Source organism: Pseudozyma hubeiensis (assembly GCF_000403515.1).
Source record: "Pseudozyma hubeiensis SY62 DNA, scaffold: PHS30, whole genome shotgun sequence".
Classification (NCBI taxonomy): domain Eukaryota; kingdom Fungi; phylum Basidiomycota; class Ustilaginomycetes; order Ustilaginales; family Ustilaginaceae; genus Pseudozyma; species Pseudozyma hubeiensis.
This window is the reverse complement of record NW_012133812.1, coordinates 39,629-58,169: the sequence shown is the minus strand read 5'-3', so window position 1 is coordinate 58,169 and position 18,541 is coordinate 39,629. Positions and strand designations below refer to the sequence as shown.

The 18,541-nt window shown below is 54.8% G+C and overlaps 5 protein-coding genes across 5 annotated transcripts; 2 read left to right on the top strand and 3 right to left on the bottom strand.

The window, feature by feature from the left end:
* Positions 1-2,380: 2,380 nt before the first annotated feature.
* Positions 2,381-3,667, bottom strand: PHSY_002900 (hypothetical protein; the record flags this gene model as incomplete). The annotated part of the gene is made up of 1 exon (XM_012333522.1): positions 2,381-3,667. One exon carries the CDS (start codon positions 3,665-3,667, stop codon positions 2,381-2,383), a length of 1,287 nt encoding a protein of 428 aa, XP_012188912.1.
* Positions 3,668-5,575: 1,908 nt separating this feature from the next.
* On the bottom strand, positions 5,576-8,524 carry PHSY_002899 (hypothetical protein; the record flags this gene model as incomplete). The annotated part of the gene is made up of 1 exon (XM_012333521.1): positions 5,576-8,524. The coding sequence occupies one exon, from the start codon at positions 8,522-8,524 to the stop codon at positions 5,576-5,578; it is 2,949 nt and encodes a 982-aa protein (XP_012188911.1).
* A 1,475-nt stretch (positions 8,525-9,999) lies between these two features.
* PHSY_002898 (3-isopropylmalate dehydrogenase) lies at positions 10,000-11,355 on the bottom strand (the record flags this gene model as incomplete). The annotated part of the gene is made up of 3 exons (XM_012333520.1): positions 10,000-10,371; positions 10,476-10,756; positions 10,893-11,355. The coding sequence occupies 3 exons, from the start codon at positions 11,353-11,355 to the stop codon at positions 10,000-10,002; spliced, it is 1,116 nt and encodes a 371-aa protein (XP_012188910.1).
* A 1,138-nt stretch (positions 11,356-12,493) lies between these two features.
* On the top strand, positions 12,494-14,093 carry PHSY_002897 (hypothetical protein; the record flags this gene model as incomplete). Its single annotated transcript, XM_012333519.1, has 2 exons — positions 12,494-12,596; positions 12,718-14,093. 2 exons carry the CDS (start codon positions 12,494-12,496, stop codon positions 14,091-14,093), a joined length of 1,479 nt encoding a protein of 492 aa, XP_012188909.1.
* A 1,125-nt stretch (positions 14,094-15,218) lies between these two features.
* On the top strand, positions 15,219-18,455 carry PHSY_002896 (hypothetical protein; the record flags this gene model as incomplete). The annotated part of the gene is made up of 1 exon (XM_012333518.1): positions 15,219-18,455. The coding sequence occupies one exon, from the start codon at positions 15,219-15,221 to the stop codon at positions 18,453-18,455; it is 3,237 nt and encodes a 1,078-aa protein (XP_012188908.1).
* Between the last annotated feature and the right edge of the window lie 86 nt (positions 18,456-18,541).

The following is an 18,541-nucleotide window of genomic DNA, read 5'->3' as shown; positions in this document are numbered from 1 at the left end:
TCTCTCTCTCTCTCTCTCTCTCTCTCTCTCTCTCTCTCTCTCTCTGTCTTTAGCATGCCAGTTTTTAATCTTACTTGTTCTAGAGAGCTCAGTGACTGTCGAACTGAGAACTGAACTTGCTCCGCTAGTGCCTTCGGAGCAGCCGCCGATCGTGCGAAAGTGTGACTGGTGTCCATTGCGTGTGGCAGATCAAAGTCGTTTCTCTAGGAGATACGGCGCCAAGCCTCAACGCACGTCCACCCTTCGCAAGACTCGACACGGGCTCCACTGCAACATACACGCTCACTTAAGACATCCAGTTCCATCCATGCTCTGTCCTGTGAATGACTTCAGCTTCGTTCCTGGACCATACAACGAGTTTGCACTCTTCGCGCGATCCCGACATCGGTGCAGACTCGATCAGCAACTTCGTGGACAGGAATCAAACCAGTCAGGCTGCACAAGCATCCAGACCTTGGGTTTGCAAGTTTAGTTGATGTGGAAGTGATAACATTAAAACAGAAGGGTTGAGCGACGTGATGAGATTCGGGACCTCCCGGTGTGACGATAATAGGGGGCCATCGTAACGTGGTGAGACAGGCTCAAGCGTTGAAACGGAGGATGAAGTTGACCAAGACAGCGATGAGAAGCATGACGGACAGAACGGTAGGACCCATCCTGTCGTCGTAAGGACCAGAGCCGCGATTGCGGATGGCACTTGCACGCCAGTGATACGTCAAGAGTGCGTATACCATGATCGCCATAGCTGTATCGAACGACAGAATGAAATTCAGAGTGGAAGACAAGATAATTAGCCGCAGAGCTAGAAGGTCTGGGGGAAGTAGGTGAGGACTCACCAACAAACGAGAACATGGCGGCGGAGATGCGACCGATCTTGTCGCCAAAGTTGAGCAGGCCGGCGGCAAGAGCCGATAGCGTTACGGTGAAGTTGAGCCATGACAAGACTATCGTTGGGAAAAATAGAATTGACAGCAAAAGAAGAAGCCTGATCAGTCATCCGTCCAAACATCAACTCTCTCCTCAACGCGATCCACCGTCGTACGTCACGGAACGTAGATATGAGGGCAGTTGGGGCGGTACGTACAAGTTCGCTCGTTGGCGAAGAATACTTTTGGCTCGACACGCACTGGCAGAGCGATACGCTTGCCAGCGGTACGTTGAAGAAGCGGCTGGGTCGACATTGTGTTGATCGGTATGTGCGAGCTGTGGTGAGTCGAGCTGAAAGGAGACGTTGTCGCACGGTCTGACGCCTGGATACAGCGTTCGCTATCGGAAGATGTGTCGATAGAATATGAGAAAGCGCAAGAAGACGGATGCGAGCGCCAGGGCGGTTGATCGAGGGAAGTAGGTTCGAGATGTAGGCGGAAGAGAAGAAAGCTTGGTGGGTGATGGCGATGACCGGTGAAGTCGAAGAAAAGAGAGACAGTGAGTGTGATAGAGGCAGCAAATCGGTTCTTTGGGCAGATAGCCGATGCGCACTAAATCCAGCCAAAGTTCCCTTCTTGGTCTTAGACGAGCCTCGCTCGCTTCTCTGCACAGAGCTTCGTGCACCAAAATATCTATAAATTCCAATTTCGTGCAGCGATCCAGTCCCGAAAATATGCTGTCCATCATCACAGTGGGTGAAACAGCGATCAAGCCACGCTCAACCTGTCTCTTTAAACTCCTTGTCGGTTGAACGAAGGATCGAGCACGGAATAGTTGGCGTAGCTATGCAAGTAGCAGGAAGCAACAGATGAGGTGGTACGAACATGGTTACAGCCCAGAACTCACCTGGCGCGTGCTTACTGCTTGCGGAAATTGAATTTGAGACGTTTCCCGCAACTCGAGAATGCGGCCGTTAATCTCTTGCACGAGCTTGCTGAGGTCGAAGACCGAATCGTTTTGATAGCAAGACTTCGGGACGATTATGCGTTTCTCTTCGAAGCTCGACGTCATCTCTCATTCTTGTACAAGAAGAAGCTGCACAATACACATCAGAGGGGTAACATCGTTGTGCGACAAGGATGACCAAGAAATTGGGCTTCTGAAAGTTCAAGCTGGAACTGGAATTGAGATGCGCACGTGCGCTCTATCGTGCAGCAACTTGCATGACCTTGGATTTCTCGTTTTCACGCTTCTACCGGCCGATACAAATCAAAGCCTGCCTCGACTACATTGAGCTTCACGGACCCAGTCACACGACCACAGCGCAATATGAATTCACTTCACTAGCCTCTTTCACATCGTATTCACATACTAGAAGTAAACAGCTGCGAGGAATTGCGGATAACGAAGATTGTGATGGTCTGATATCTACGGATGGGCACCCGGAAGGCTTGCAACACCGGAGTTGTTACGGATAGCAAGTTTGGAGAGTTGGGTGTTGGCTTCAAGCCAATCACTCTTCGTCCTTGCTGTCTTCGTCCTTCTTGCCGTCATCTTTCTTCTCCTCCTTCTTGTCGTCGTCCTTCTTTTCGTCCTTCTTCTTGTCGCCGTCGCTTTCCTTCTTGCCTTCTTCCTTCTTCTTCTTTTCCTCTTCTTCCTTCTTCTTCCTCTCCTCCTCTTCCTGCTCCTTCCTCTCCTCTTCCTTGCGCTTGGGGTTGCCGATGGTCACATAGCTATCGCCCTCAGCACCCGCACTGGTGGCTTCCACATCGCCGCTCACCTCAGTGTGCTTGATCACACCGCCCTTGTTACCGTGGGCGCTCTGTCTGAGCAGCTTCATCTTGGTAGGGCCATCTGCCTTGACCTCCTCGGCGAGCTTGGATGCGGTGCCACCGAGCGTGCTTCGGCTACCAGGCGCGTAGTAGTTGGTACCAGCAAGAGTGGCGATGATGCTGGTGCCTACAGCAAAGGTGAGCCAGAAGCGGTAGGTCGAGTACCACTTGGGCACCCATCCAGCCGAGGTGGCGCGAAGGTCGATGAACCAGACGGCTACAAACGAGGCCCACTGGCCGATGAGGGCCATTTGCGGAGCGAGCAGAAGCGTAGGCCAGCCGAGTGCCAGTGGCAGCACACCGATGGCGTATCGACGGTTGCCGATGCGTCCTCCGTACTTGCTAAACTCAAAGCCCCAGTGAATAGCGCCCAAGAAGGAGAGCATCACCGCTCCAAAGCCAACCTGGATGTTCTGAGCGTGCAAGAGCAACGCACTCGCCGTCTCGCTGTCCATCGACTTGTCCAGTCCCATGCTGACCAAGTGTTCCTTTCTTGCCAGCCAGATGGACGCAGCCGCCGTACTCACGTAGGGCAGGACACCCGCGGATCCCCACAGAAGTGCTGGTTGAGGTACCGCCTGGGCCATCTCGCCAGTGATGCTCTTGGCATCCTTGAGGATCTCGGCAGCGCCCGAAGGACCGCCTCCCCCGCCGCTCGTGTTTGCGCCAGCAGCATCAGCTGCTTCGCCCTTGTTGCCGCCTGCGATGGCTGACTCTACACTGGATCGGATCGACTTTGCCTCCTCCTTGATGTTTTGCTTGGTGTGCGACCACGAGTCCGAAGCTGGCTTGCCCGATTGTGGGTTAGCTGCGCTTCGCTGCAACGACGTGTGCAGAGCTCGAAGCTGCACGGGCGCGAGCCGAGTGCTGCGAGAAGCTAGCGAAGTGGATATGGCAGCAGCGCTGGTAGCTCGCTGGCTCCGCAGACCAGAATAGAGGATGGTGCGAGAAGCACCGGCGCCAATCATCTTGATGGTATCCGTCTCAAATTGGGTTGTTGGAGGATGATTCTATGGAAAACTGTTGACGCCGGCTTATCTTCCTCGTGTCGATTTGTGGCAGTGTTGCTCCGTCGTGAGCCTTCGGACGTCCTGTACGAAGTTGCGGAATAAATTGTGGAGATGGTTGATGGAGCAGGGAGTTGTACGAGTGCAAGGTTGCTCTTCTACACTCGATCAAGGGAGATAGTCGGACAAGAAAAAGTTGACCCGAAGCACAGAGGGGCGTAGCTGTGAGAAAGTGGAGGCGGACCAGCACTGCCGTTGGAGCGTGCGTACCATGTCTCGGTCTCGCTCTGAATGAGTGTACACTGCATCCGTCGTGCCAATGCGGTGATTGCTTCGCGAGCTGCCACAAGAGAACGACGATCTTCGAGCTAGATCGCCAGCCATGAAAAGGCGACGGACGGACACCGATACCTCACAATCTTGAGCCGACAACAGTCACACGCCCTAGGCTTCCGGCTTCGAAGCCTGTAATCCTCATCAACGCTGTCAGTCATCATTGCAGCATTACACTGTAACCGTGACTATCCCGGGCATGACGGATAGTTGATGCAAATGATTGCCGCCGAGCAACCGGAAGGGCGCTACGTCACCCGACAGCTTGACGTTCGGCTGTCACATGGTACACGGGCCATCGCGAAGTGGGAGAATTATTCGCATTTTCGAGACGGAGAGTAGACCGCTCTAACATCACGTTTTGCTTTGCAATTCGTCACAAGATATCGCTCGTGTCAAGACCCGATTTGTCGCCGATTTGGGGTCGAACATCTCCACATGGAGTCTGAGCCAAGCAGCTTTTCGAGCTTTTGCCGACATCTAGCTCCCACCTTAGCCTTGTCCTCAACCCATCGATTCTACCCTTCACACAGCGGTTAAGCAGGACGGCGTACCCAGGTGTTCATTCCCAAATGTCGAGAAGAGTGCCCAGTCTGGTCGATCTGGCTCATCGAACGGCCGTCACAGGTCTCGTCGGTCTCGGGGTAAGTTGTCGCCTTTCTCTGAAGCGGATTCTTGATGCGAAGAGTCGGGTGTGATGAGGGCGTAGTGCTGACGATGAGCTTTCCTTCCGTCACATTCACCAAATCGCCTCCAGATTTGGGGTCTTTGGCTCACAGCAGCCGTGTGGAAGTCACGCCGCGATGAACGCCTGGTAAGTTTCGATCCCCGTCTGCCCGCTTTCGCTGTTCGCTGCATCAAGGAGCCACCTGATGTCCGGATCAGCCATCGAGTACGCTAACTAATCCTTTTTCTTCTTCGGTCCCGTTGCTCTCAGATCATCGCTTCGAACGGCGGTCAAACGCCTATCTCACAACAAGCCCTTGCACTCTCCCATCAACAAAACGGCCAGGACCCCTTCCCGATCACAAACGACCCCAAGAACGAGCCTGGTCGTCGCGTATAGCCTCAAGCACGCATCGCTCAAGACCATGTTCAGCCTAGTCGGGCTGGCATGAAAACCTGTTCGAGCTCTCCTTTCGCTCTCATGGCTACGCTGCCATCCGCTGTACTTGTAAATCTTCTCTCTCGTTGGGCAATGGCTTTGCTCCCTTGGCATTCACAGCTTCTTCTCAGCGACGATCTCTCCTTCCAGCGACTGGAAGAGCTGACCTAGCTCGAATTGAGCTTGTCCACGATTGCAGACAGCTGTCGGTCTCAGGCGAAATTTGCCCATGGGTTTATGGTGAGAGTCTCAATTCGTTGCAGAAAAGGATCCAACAAATTATGTTCAAAAAATCTCCAATTCAACTCGAAGGATCATCAGCTAAGGCTGCCACCAGCAGTGTCGTTCTGCATCGCACGCTTCGATCCACAGACCTGCACTCACTTCACAGAGCCTCCCGCCGATGCCTCTTTGAATATAGATGACCAAGCTTACAAAGAACTGCCGCCGCGCACCCATCGTTCGAGCTCTTGCTCGACGTGGCGCAAACGGCGCTGCCTTCTGTCCAAACCTGCTCGCGGCTGTTCAAAATCTTGTCGCATCTCGTGAATCCCGTCGTCCTCTGCTTCTGCCTGTAATTCAAGATGGTCGTCCCTCGACAATAACAGCTGACTCCCGCCAGCAGATCGTGGCAGAATCTGGCTAGTGGCTCTCGGTGAACGAGCGTCACCTGTCTGTTCCCCAGAAAATGTTCTCGGAATGGCGTCCGAAGCTGAAGCGCTTAGCGTGTTTCGGAGTCGCTTCCATAGCTCGACATCCTCTTTCGGAGCAAAGGACTGCTGGGAAGTATCTAAAGCCAAGCTGATGATCTTGCTTAATAGCGGAAGCGTATACGGTTTCATCTTGAAGTCGCCCGCGGAGGCTTCCTTGCTGTGGCTCGGTCGGCTCGATGGAGGCTGGACATCGTCCTGACGCAGCTGCTGCTGCGTTTCGTCCACGATCCACTTCAGGCCTTCGGTCTCCTCGAGTAGCCGTAACGCTTCTCTCGCAATATCAACTCCTTCAGCCTCCTGTTTGTTGGCACATGCTCGCGCGATCGAGAGCAGCAGAGACCGCATTGTGTCGGCGTGCACGTGTGAATGCACGCTCTGCTTCACGCCGTACGCAGGGTTCTTGCAACCTCGTGTAGCCCATCTGCTCAGATCTCGTTGCCTGGTAGTGTGACTCGCAACTTTGGACCCGAACCATTCGCGATAGAGCGACTTGGCCTCGGACCAGACATCGTACTTGCCGCCCTCCTTCAAAGTCAATGCGGTGAGGCCGTGCGGCTTCTTTGACAGTGCTTCGAGGTTGGCGTACATAGCACGGGTGTAGCAGACGTCGGCAGGTTTCCACTGAGCCGCTTGTGAGTGGAGACCAGGTCTTGGGCGACGAGCTCGTCTGTTCGATCTTTCGCCATCCTCGGATCGTTGATCGGTCGAGTCCTCTGCGGCACGTCTCATCGCCTGTAGGAGGACGCGCACTCCGATGGGATCCGCATGTTGCGAATGATTCCAGAGGATTTTCATAGCGTGCATCGGTTGCATCGTCTTGCCAAAGACGAGTGCATCGGTCTGCCCGTCGGCAGCATGCTCGGCATGTTCCTTCGCCCATAGATAGTTGAAGAATGCGGTGTATTCCCTCCACAACCTAGCTGGCGCGAGGAGCAGGAACACGAAGGCCGCTACAGTCGGAGAACGCAGCTCCGCCGACGGGCCACCGGGCCCGTTGATCTCGTCGGCGTCCTTATTGAGGTAGTATTCCACTCCAGGCTCCGCGTGTTCGGAACGTTGTGGATCCCTGATGATCCCATCAGCGGCGGATACGAGTTCGAGGCCGTAAACTTTCTTTAAGATCGAAAGGCCGAGCCGAATGGTTTCAGGCGAGTCCGCGTCGTGGACCGGTCTTAGACGGTTGAGGGTATCTATCATGAGCTGATCGTCGGGAACAAATCTGAGGTCGTGAAAATCGGCTTGGCCGCCATTGTCATGCTGCCCTGCGTCGCTTTTGGACGAGAGACTCGGCTTCTGATTCTTTTTGCTGACGCGTGAAGAGGATGAGAGGTGCTGATGTCGCTCTATGTCCATCAACAGAAACATGCGAGACCAGATCTTCCCGGTAGCGGCGAAACGTTTGGGGTCGTGCGCATCCGGAATCGGGAGGAATGAGGAGATCGACGATTTATCGCCGAGGGGCAAGCTGTCGGACAACTTGCGATTGGCAAGCTCCAGCTTCTCTTGTGGAGATGCATCGGGCATGAGGCCACGGGCCATGCTTTCGATGAGCGTTGGTGGAAAGAGCCGATCGAAGAGCCTGTCGAGCTCATCGTTCGCGTCGATGACACGCAAGAAGTTCGCGTAGGCACCGATAGCGTTGGTCAGAACCCTGGGGAATTCTTGAGCTTCGTAAATGCTGGCTTGCTGCGAGACTAGATTGCGACGAGCCTGTTCCGTCATGGTATGATAGTCGTCCTTGTCGAGAGGGACCGCGTCTTTGGCTCGCGCGATTCCGGCGCGCGGAAAATAGCGGGGATAAGCTTGTTTCCAGAGCTTCTCGAGATCATGGTATAGCTCGTGGATACGCTGCGTCTCTTTGCGCTGCAGTAGCTGCTCGGTCTTGCGATCTGACGAGACCGAGTTCATCTGCGTAACGAGTACGCGGGTCAAGCCATTAATAAGCACGGTATAAGTAGCTGCGCCGGGAAAGATGCCATCCTTCTTCATTTGGTTGAGTAGCTTGAAAGCACGCTCGACCTTGCCATTCTGGAAGCATATACGAATCGCAGTATTGTAGGGGCTTTTGATGCGTGAGGCTGATCTCCAGGAGTTGTCAGGATCGACGAGGACGTCCTTGGACTTGAGCATGACTCGAAGCACCTTCATCTCACTCTCAAAATGAGCGAGAGCATTTGTGATGTCCGAGTCGATTCGAGCTGGAGATGTGCGCGCGTCGCGAGACTGCCTGCTCAGTTCGCTGTAGGTGTCCGAAAGTGATTCGACCAACGCTTTTGCTCTGATGCGAAAACTGCGATCCTGCTCTCGAGTCCGATCATGTGGCTTCGGTTTAGGCGATGGCGCGGTATATCTTTGAGGCAACCCGCGCTTTGGATACGTGGTCTTCGAGGCCGGAGAAGCAGCGCCGACGTCCGCTACCGGCGGTTTTGGACTCCATTTCGAAGCTTGGCCCGTCCTCCTAAGCGCTCCTCTGAGGTTCTGCGCAGAGTTGGACTGAGATTTATCGGATGAGGACGTCGATGCTAGCCGTAGGGACTGCACCGAAAGGGGATGCGCGTGGATGAGGGGACAAAGAAAGGCTGGCGGAAGTGCGGCTGGGGTCGGCTTAGCCGCGGTGCCTGCTACCGAAGGTCGGGCAAGCCGACGGACTCGCGAAGGCAGCCTCATCGCGGTTGGACCGCAGCTCGCCATCAGAATCGCTTACTCAAGGCTCGCCACTCCTTGATGCGTGCAGATATCTGTGGCCTGTATGGTATGGGGTATGATGTGGAGATGTTGGAAACTCGAAACTCGCTCGGTGCTTCTTGTTTCCATAATTTTAGGTCTGAGGGTAAGTTTTTGTTCTTCTTCGCGGTCGGAGATCACAAATTTTGGTGGAGGAACAAAGGGTCCTTGCAGAAGCGAGCCCGGAAAAGGAGAAAGGGATTTCAGAAATATGTTACGCCGTCGTCATATACCATAGCAAAGGTATGCGGATCCGAAATCGTCTTGCCCTGATTGGTCCGTGATCGGAATCTTGAATTGAGAAGCTTTCGCGCTCTGTGTTGTTGACTTTTGATGTCGTCGCTGTACTTCTCGCCATTCCCATCATCATCGCCATACCGCATCGCTCTACTTGGCTTCGAACATCCAGTGCCAGGCTCTGCAGCTGTCTAGCAACCGTATCTCACATCCGCGACCGTCTTAACGTGGCAGTCACATTCGTCCAAGATGGCCACACACCGAGATGCCAAGTTCCCAGGGAAACCCTACATCGACCCGGCTCCCATGCCCTCGAGCCAACCACACATTGACGAGCTCGGTGTAACCTCTGCTCCGCTAAAGTCAGCAAGCTTCTTTATCGGCGAGCATTGCAAGGACGTCAACGAGGACTTTATGCTTTGCAAGAACGAGAGCCGTGATCCCGCTCACTGCCTCAAGGAGGGACGTCGTGTGACGAGATGCGCCCGCGATCTGTACGTATGCTTCGAGCAACAGCATGTGGTGCCCCTGCAGGCACAGACATCGACTTGTTGCCTGCAAAGTCGCACCGCCGATCGAACCGCAGGTTCAAATAGCAGATGACTAATGAACAAGCGCTCCTCTTCCATCTCTTCCGCGAATCCGACCGCCACCTGCCCACCTTCGCAGAATTAAAAAGTTGAGCGACAACTGTGGAAAGGAGTGGGAAGCCCATTTCCAATGTCTAGAGCAGCACAACCAGGAATTCTACAGATGCAGGAAGCCAGAAAAGACACTCAATCAATGCGTCTTCGAGAAGCTGGTAAGTCTCGAAATATCCCCACACCACTGACTCGACCGTACGCTGACTCAATGCTTCCTATCATCGTTGATGAGTCACAGAAATTGGCCAAAAACATTCCCGGATCGCCAGAAGGACAACCACAGGTACACGAAAAGAAGAACCCAGTATGGGGATAAAAGTTCTCCGAGATGCAGACATCGTCCACAGCAGATCATTCAGTTGGAGTCTAGAATTCAACTTTGCACCCATCCATGCACCTCAATACGATCCTTTTCATGCCTCGCGACTGGCCAATCAGCGTTCGAGATAATCGGTTGAACGAGACGGAGGAGCGGCCTGCAGCATTGAAGCGGTTCGGTCGTTCGACTAAGCGGGGCCCCTATGGGCGATCAAAACTTCATCCCAACGCTTCTCGGATCAGTTGCCTCAGCACGCTTCCCGCTTGCTGCGTAGATAGCGTTCCACCGACGTCGCTTGTGCATTGACCCGTCTCGAGGCATTGCTTGATGGCGCTGTCTATCGCGTCGGCCGCCTCTGTCAAACCGAGCGACCATCGGCACATGAGGCCAAAAGATTCGAACATTCCGATGGGGTTGGCGATACCCTTGCCTGCGATGTCAGGCGCCGAACCCGAAACTGGCTGGTAGACACCCATTGGCAATCTGTCCCGATCATGAGACCTGGGGGGACCGTCCATCTCGGCAGATCCGAGCAGACCAAGAGATCCAGGGATGACCGAGGCGAGATCGCTCAGAATGTCGCCAAACAGCTGGTTGGCAGAAGGAAAGTGTGACAGTTAGTAACACAGCGGTTCTGCTTTGAGCCCCATTCACGACAGGGCATTCTTTGCACAGGTCTCTCCCTTGGACTCACGTTCTCGGTGAGGATGACGCCGTTGAGCTTGCGCGGGTCTCTTGCCAGCACCATCGCAGCAGAATCGACGAGGTGGTGGCTCAATTTGTCGACAAGCTGCGGGTACTCATCGCGAATGGTCTCTGTGACCACTTGGCGCCAGAGCCGCGATGATGCCATCACATTGGCCTTGTCGACCGAAATGATGGGTAGCGGCTCTTGATCGTTGGCGAGGGAAAGGGCCGCTGCTACGCGAGTGAGGCGAACGATCTCCTCTCGCGTGTACTCGCAAAGGTCCGAAGCTACGTTCCATCAGATTCGAGGATATGTCAGCACACTGTGTCCGAGTCGGATCCCCGGTGGGAGTTTCGGACCCCCTTTTGTGGAACATGGTAGGCCACGGCTTAACGCGAGGCTCGCTCTTTGCAGCATACTTACCTCGCCAAGCATGCTCATCTGGCTCCTCTTTCTTGCCAAAGTAGATGCCACCCGCATTCTCGCGTAGCGTGATGATGTTGACGCCTCGAACGACGTCTTCCTTCAAAGAGCTGAGCCTGAGTTGGCGCTCCGAGATGATCTTTGCGGGCCTCACATTTGCATACAGATTGAGGTGTTTTCGCATCCGCAAGATGCCGGTCTCTGGTCTTCTACTTGAATCTCCCACGTCCCATTTCGGACCCCCGACGCTTGCCAATAGAACGGCATGACACCCCAAAGCTTCTTGCAGCGTGCTATCTTGGATCGGACAGTCGTGCGTGTCCAGGCACGCACCTCCGATCAATCGTTCGACCGTCTCGATCTTGATATCAAAGCGAGTCTCGATGAGATTGAACAGCGGCAAGACCTCGGCCATGATTTCGGGCCCGATGTGATCACCTTGCAGTACCATGATCTTGAACATCTTAGATCTCGTCTCGTTGTTGCTGCTCGTCATCTTGGATTGCAGAGCTTGCCTGATTCGTCGCTTTCGTAATATGGTAGTCTGCAGTGAGCCAGCCGAGCTTGCGCTTAAGATCGTGGGTCGCAAATGGATACCATCGAGACAGATGTGTTTGCACGATGAGGACGACGATGAATGGAGCTCGATCGGCAGTCGAGACTTTGTTGTTGGCAACAGCAGAGTCGGTTGACACCCAATCACCCAATCATCCATCACTCTTTCCATCAGCACGTCGGAATTAGTGCCGATTTTCTTTGTTCCCCCCACACTCAACCGTCACCGACGAGACCAACACACGAAAAGCAGCTCGCCTGCGGTCACAAATCCGAAGATTATGCAGCCGATCCGACACCGAGAAGAAAAGGGCAGGAACGCAGAGGCAAGGGCGTGAAGCTGGCCAAGGGCCGCGGCCCGCCCCTCTGGATTTGTTGTTCCTTTGAACCCCACACAAGCCAAATGCGACTCAGAGTTTGCGACCCGAGAGTGCCCTGCAGCTAGATGCTTCCGTTGTTTGCGCCGTGAGCACCATCGTTCGGGCTTGTCGAAGATGTTGAGGTGGACATGAGACAGTGGCCAGCTCGAGCGTCAGAACAAATCTTGATCCGAGACGGTCGATTGACTGTGCACGGGAAGCAAGCCTTCTAGATAGGCTGGCTATTTCTAAGCATTCAAAGGTCTGGCATTTTTGTCCAACGAATCGCGCTACGGACTTAGAAACGTCCCCAGACACCGGTCTTGTCGAGCTGTTTCACTGCCGCCCCTCGTCGCCGCATCGCAGCCAACCTTGGCAAGTCCCTTTAGAATCGATCGCAGCTCCCTCAATCTGCCAAGTCTGAGCGAACTAAGCAGCCAATGTTCCGTCCGAGCCGGATAAGTTCAGTACACGCCACTCATCGGATCTCACGACTAGTTCTTGTTAGTGGTCAAAAGGTGGAAGCAACCTAGACTTCGACGTGGTCACCACTCTGCACTCCGAGCGAAAGATCGAATCATCATCACCATCTAGGTTGCCACTTTCGGCCCTACTCACGCTGTCCGTCAGGGTCCGATCTCTGTCTTGCTTACCGGACGCCTCCAAGGCAGAGACGACGATTTCACCATGAATAGCAAACTTAAGGATCTCACGCTTTTGGACGGATCGGACTTCGCCAAGATTGCGGGTGGTTCCGACGTCTCGGGCCACGAATCTTTCGATGTTATGGGTAAGTGATGCGACGCCTTCATCTTCAGAGCCTTCAAAGGCTCAAAGTATGCTACAGAACATCGAGGCTGATATGGTGTCCCCTCATATTCGACCGTCAAATGTCCCACTGGAACCTACAGATCCAGGCTCGGGCACGCCAATATGTCGGCTCACGGCGTCCAACCTCAAGGATGTCGACGAGGCCATCCACGCTGCCAAGCAAGCTTTTCCAACGTACTCGGCTATACCCGCAAGGGAGAGAGCGATGCTGCTTCTCAACTTTGATCGGCTGGTCCGAGACAATCTTGAGGATCTTGCTTGGATCCTCGTTTTCGAGACCGGCAAGCCGCTCGAAGAAGCGCGAGCAGAGGTGCAGTACGCGCTTACGTTCAGCTGGTGGTTCGTCGGTGAGGCGGAACGAATCCAGGGTCAGGTGGTCAAGAGCGCAACCAACCCTTCACTGCGCTTCTTGACCGTTCTGCAACCTGTCGGGCCGGTGGCGATCTTGACGCCGTGGAACTTCCCTGTGGCACTCTTCGTTCGCAAAGCCGTCAGTGCGCTTGCTGCTGGATGCACCATCGTAGTCAAGCCATCGCCAGAGACGCCCCTGTCGACACTTGCCATCGCCAACCTGCTTCGTCGGGCTGGTTTCCCTTCCGGTGCCGTCAACATTGTTCTGGCGTCGTATCGCAACACTCCTGCCATCGGTCAAGCTTTGTGCACCGATTCGCGCATCAAAAAGCTCAGCTTCACTGGCAGTACTCGTGTGGGCCGATTGTTGATGCAGCAATGCGCACCCACGCTCAAGAAGCTGACGCTGGAGCTGGGCGGTCTGGGCGCTTACCTGATCTTTAGCGATGCCGATGTTGAGGCAGCTGCAACTGCGCTTGTTGCAAACAAGTTGCGGCATGCGGGTCAGACCTGCATTTCGGCGCAGAGAGCATTCGTACACGAGTCTGTCCTCGATCGCGTCTTGAAGATCATCGCAGATCAGCTGGACAGAATTACGCTCGGCCACGGAGCTGATGCATCCACCACGTTGGGACCGCTGCAGACCGAAAGAGGCCAGCAAAAGGCGCGAGAGCACATCGCAGATGCCAAGGCGAAAGGCGCCACCGTGTACACTTCGAAGGCTTCCTTGCCGAGCTCTGGTTACTTTGTTGCGCCAACCTTGCTCGCTGGTTGCACCGCGGATATGCTCGTGTTTCAAGAGGAATCGTTTGCTCCGCTCATCAACGTTGCGAGTTTCTCGACGGAGCAGGAGGCTGTTGCGCTTGCCAACGATACCGACATGGGCCTGACATCGTACGTTTTCACCAAAGACTCGGCGCGTCTCTGGCGAATGTTCGAGCAACTCAAGGCCGGCAACGTTGGCCTCAACGTCGGAGGGAGCACCACGGCGGCCGAGATACCATTTGGTGGTGTCGATCAATCAGGTTTCGGGAAGGAAGCCGGCATCGGCGCCGGGCTCAAGGAGTACATGACGGAAAAGTCAGCCACCATGTCGATAGCATGAGGCGGGTCCCGCGAACCTTCGCGGCCTTTCGAAAAGCCGCATCTGCTTTCATGACCTTGCAACGACGTTGCGCCATGGCCACTGGACCGTCGTTGCCGAGTCAAATTCTCACATAAAGTTCATTCTTTGTGGACCGAAGGTAACCTCGGTCAATTCTCATTTGTCCATTTGCAAAATAGGGTTGGAATACACTTTGCTCTGTACTGGAAGTGTCATCCTTTGATGTCGCGGGTGTCGACAATCCTTCGTTTTCCGTCAACAAGCACGATGAGGCAGAGTTTCATTGCACGTTCAGCTTGGTAGATTCCTCACAAAGGGCCTCGCAAGGATCGAAGACGAGTCGGTAAGCCCTCCTGTGAGTCGAAAGGTGATGGTCATGCAGCAGATCGGCGCTTTCGGTCATCGCTTTGAGGGAACTGTGTTTCGTCGATGTGTGACGTGACAACAGCCCAGGCGGCTGTGACACAAATGGCGAGATGAAGGCGAAGTCGTTGTGAGGTTGTCCGAAACTGACTTATTGCTGCGCCGCAAGTTGGCACAGCCGCTGGCTGCAGCTTGCTTGGCAAAGCTCAAGGTTAGCTTCTTCCCGCGCACATATGCGAAGTTCGAATTCAGATTTCGTACTGTGAAGTGACCTTGACTTTCTCAAATTGACAATCCAGTGGTTCTTGATCTGGAGTAGAGCTTGCTTGCGTCAGAATCGCCAGAGCAGCTGGCCAGGACAACATTCCCACCGAAGCATGGACTTGTGAACCAACAAGAAAGTTACCGGCTGCTGCTCATCGAATGGTCGAATGCGTAACTGCTCGTCTCCCAAGGCTGGTGCGTATGTGGGAGCCAACGAGAAAAGACAACTTGGATGTGAGCACTCGCATATCTCATAAACGTTGCAGTCGCGCAGCCCAACAAGCGGGACCCTTGAGCGAGCGTCAGACGTCTGCGAAAAAAGCCGATTCAGGGTCTGCTGCACAATTTCGGAGATAGGTCGCTTTGTGAGTCGCGATAAAGCTCTCTCTCGTCTTCTTCCCTTCTTCTGCCATCGTAGCGAGTATCACACAACTCCTCGTCGAAATTCGCCGGCCACGCCGATTGTGGTGACCATCATATCATCTCGGCTTGTCCCGAATGCCGCTCACACGTCGTGTCAAAACGGAAGCAATGCCTTCAGCCAACCGGAGTGGCGCGCAGTATCCCTTCGTCTCGCGGGACGTGGGGCCTAGTCGCAATACTCAAATTGCTTCTACGAGTAGTACCGCTACCAGCTCCAGTCCCGCAATCAACGACGACTACGATCACAGCCTCGAAACGAACGAGAACGGCAAGCGAAATCGATACCAGTACAGCTGCGTCCAGTGCCAACGGCGCAAACAGCGGTGCAGCCGCACCTTTCCCTGTGAGAAGTGCGTACAGCGTGGAATAGCCCATCTGTGCGTGCCTCCGAGCAACTTGCATCGCCCGTCCAGGCGCATTCGGATGCGCCAGAAGCTCGCTCTTGCAGCTTCTGGTAAGGCTCAACCCGACGACAAGCACGAGCCAGAAGACGACATGGACGACATGAATGCCTATGAGCTCGACGACGAGCAGGATATGAGCTCTTCGAATCCATCCCAAGCCGTCAATGGATCTACGACATCTGGCAGTGGGGTTCTCACGACCAATCGATCGCTTGGCGAGAGTGGCCCAACCGATTTTCCCGCCTCGTTGTTCGGTCCGCACCGCAGGGAGTACGATCAAACATATCGTGCAGACCCTCAAGACCAAGACACCAGAAGTCAGATCTACACCTACGATCAACAGCATCATCAGCACCAGCAGTGGTTGCGAGGACAACAGTCAACACCATCTGATCGGTTCTCGACCTCCTTCCCGCAGTCGCATCGATCTTTACACTCGTCCCGCCACATGAATGCCGATGCCGACGCCGAACAAAGTCTCAATGAGATGGCGATGTCTCGTATCCGCGCAGCAGGACGCAGCTCGCTTTCTTCCTCAACACGCATGCCGCCGCCATCTCAAAGTCCCTCGTATTTCGGCTCATCTTCTGCTCATGAGCCCGACGGTATCTACGTATCCGGTGCTTCACGAGTGCTGGTGCCTCTCCGCACCGATACACGCCACAGTAACCGCGGGACGGCCCCATCTGGCGCCGATGCGCTCGCCCAGCTTGCGACAGTAGCTCACTGGCCAGCGCTGCAACAGCAAACCCAGCGTCCGAACACGTCGCCTGATCATAGAAGTCGCTCAACCTCGGAGAATGAGCCAGGCGCTCCCTCATTCTCCAGCTCAGACGCACCGATCGCTGCCTATGCGCTTGTTGCTCCTTCCTCTTCCCGCAGTTTCCAAAGCGCTCCTACGCTCAGTGCGGACCAGCGAAGCATAGTAGATGCCGACGACGCCTTCATTGGCAAGCCTGCTCTCAACGGTCTTGGCTGGAACCCCTTTCGTCGTCACGACGGTGTCGGCACCGACCTCTTGTCCTGGACCGGCCAACTCGGCAGGGGTTTCGGTCTCGTCATTCCCAAGTACGAGCTCCGATCTGTGCAACAATCCCTTCCCAGCAAAACCGAAGCACATCGTCTCCTGCAGATCTTTCTCGATGATTTCAACTGGAGTCGTTTCCCTTCCAATCCCGACGAATTAGTCAAATCCGTCGACATCTGCATCGATCGTTGCGCCGTTTCGGATGATGTACAGCTGCTGCCTCTCATGGCTTTCTGCTTGTCCATCTTCGGTCTGGCAACTCTCGACCTGGCGGTGCGTCCCTACCCAACAAGACCATCTCGCACCTACTTCTTCGCCGCGCGCAAAGCATTGTCTTTGTCCGAGAGCCTCGGGCTGCACACACTCGATTCGCTCAGGGCATCCTTGAACCTGTGTCGGTATCTCGATCTCTGTCGCGTTCCGAGGTCCACTTGGTTGCAGGTTGCATCTTGTATGCGAGGCGCCATCGACTTGGGACTGCATCTCGATGGCGCAAGCTTGGGGCAAAACAATTCGGCGACTCTTCAGCGGCGTGTGCTCTGGTCGCACATCATTCAACAGGACCGCGAATGGAGCGTGCTTTTCGGAAGGCCGATGAGTGAGATTCCTTTTTCAACCACGCCCACGCCGACGCTCCAAGACTATCTGGAAACTGGTCTTGAGCTCCCTTGTGCTCAGTATCTCGTTACGCGCGACGCTTTCCGCATTTACATCGAACGCATCTCGCGTCTCTTCCAGGAGATTGCTGCTAACTCCAACACCTCGCCGACCACGAGGATCTACGATCGAGCTCTCGAGATCGACCATGATGTCGAACGATTCGTGGAAAGCCTTCCACCGTGTCTATCAGCAGGTCTGTCACTTTCGGGGGGCGCGATGAAGCATCAAGATTTCTCAACCACTTTCTACCACCACCTATGCACAAATCAGATCCTCTTCTTCCGCTCGCTGCTGCATCGGCCGTTTTGGATGGAGTCGGTGGACCTAGTGTCGGCGGACAAGTTCAAGCATTCCCGCCAGATCTGCGTCCAACTCGCGCTCAGTGACTTGCGTGGACGACGCTTGCTTTCTCGACGTATCCCTGTCACCATGCTCTGCCATCTTTACGGCAGTGCGTACTCTCTGTTGAGTATGAACACAATCATTGCAAGTGATGTGCTCTTCGCGCTGGAGTTTGACGAGACGCTCAATGCCGAAGAGGTTCAAGAGAAGCTAGGGTTTATGCAAGAATACGTGGCTACGGTGCGCGCCAATATTCAAGAATCCCGCGGCGACCACCTTGCCGTGAAGGAACTCTATTTGATGAGGTCGCTCCTGAAACGCATTCAAGACAAAGTTGCCACGCTCAATCCACAGAGTGTAGGATTTCAGATTCTCGGCGTGCGCTGCCCGGGCGGATGTGCGGACCGGCTCGCAATGACGCTGACGGAGCTTCAGAGCGCAGCCAGCCTTCTGCTCAACATGGCACGTGCTGGTGTGCGCATCGACGATGCGACCCGGATCCCGCCCACTGGCGAAGACAAGACTGCCACAAGCAGCCATTCGAATCCAAGCTCTGCGCCATCGCCCAGCAGTGGCGGCGTGCTTGCAGTCACGGCGGCTCGGTCTCAGCCCCACGGTGGCATTACTGCGGCAGATGACGCACATGACTACGGGAACATCGAGGCCCAGAACGGAATGGGCAGGATGGCTGCAACGGACTCGGCTTCAGCCTCAAGCATGTGGAACGCTAATCACGCGAACGGAGTCACTCCCTCAGCAGAATCGCTTGATCTGTTCTTGTCGAATGCAGACGAATGGCTGTCGTCGTTGCTCAATCCTGGCGCAGCTGCGTTCTCTGCACCAACGCAGCCACTTGATTTTGGCTTCTCATTGTTTTGACGAGCTGTCCCCTCGCTGCCGAGCCAGAATGCATCGCCACAGGTTCCTCCTGAGGGCGGAAGTCGAACGATCGCTGACACGTCGCT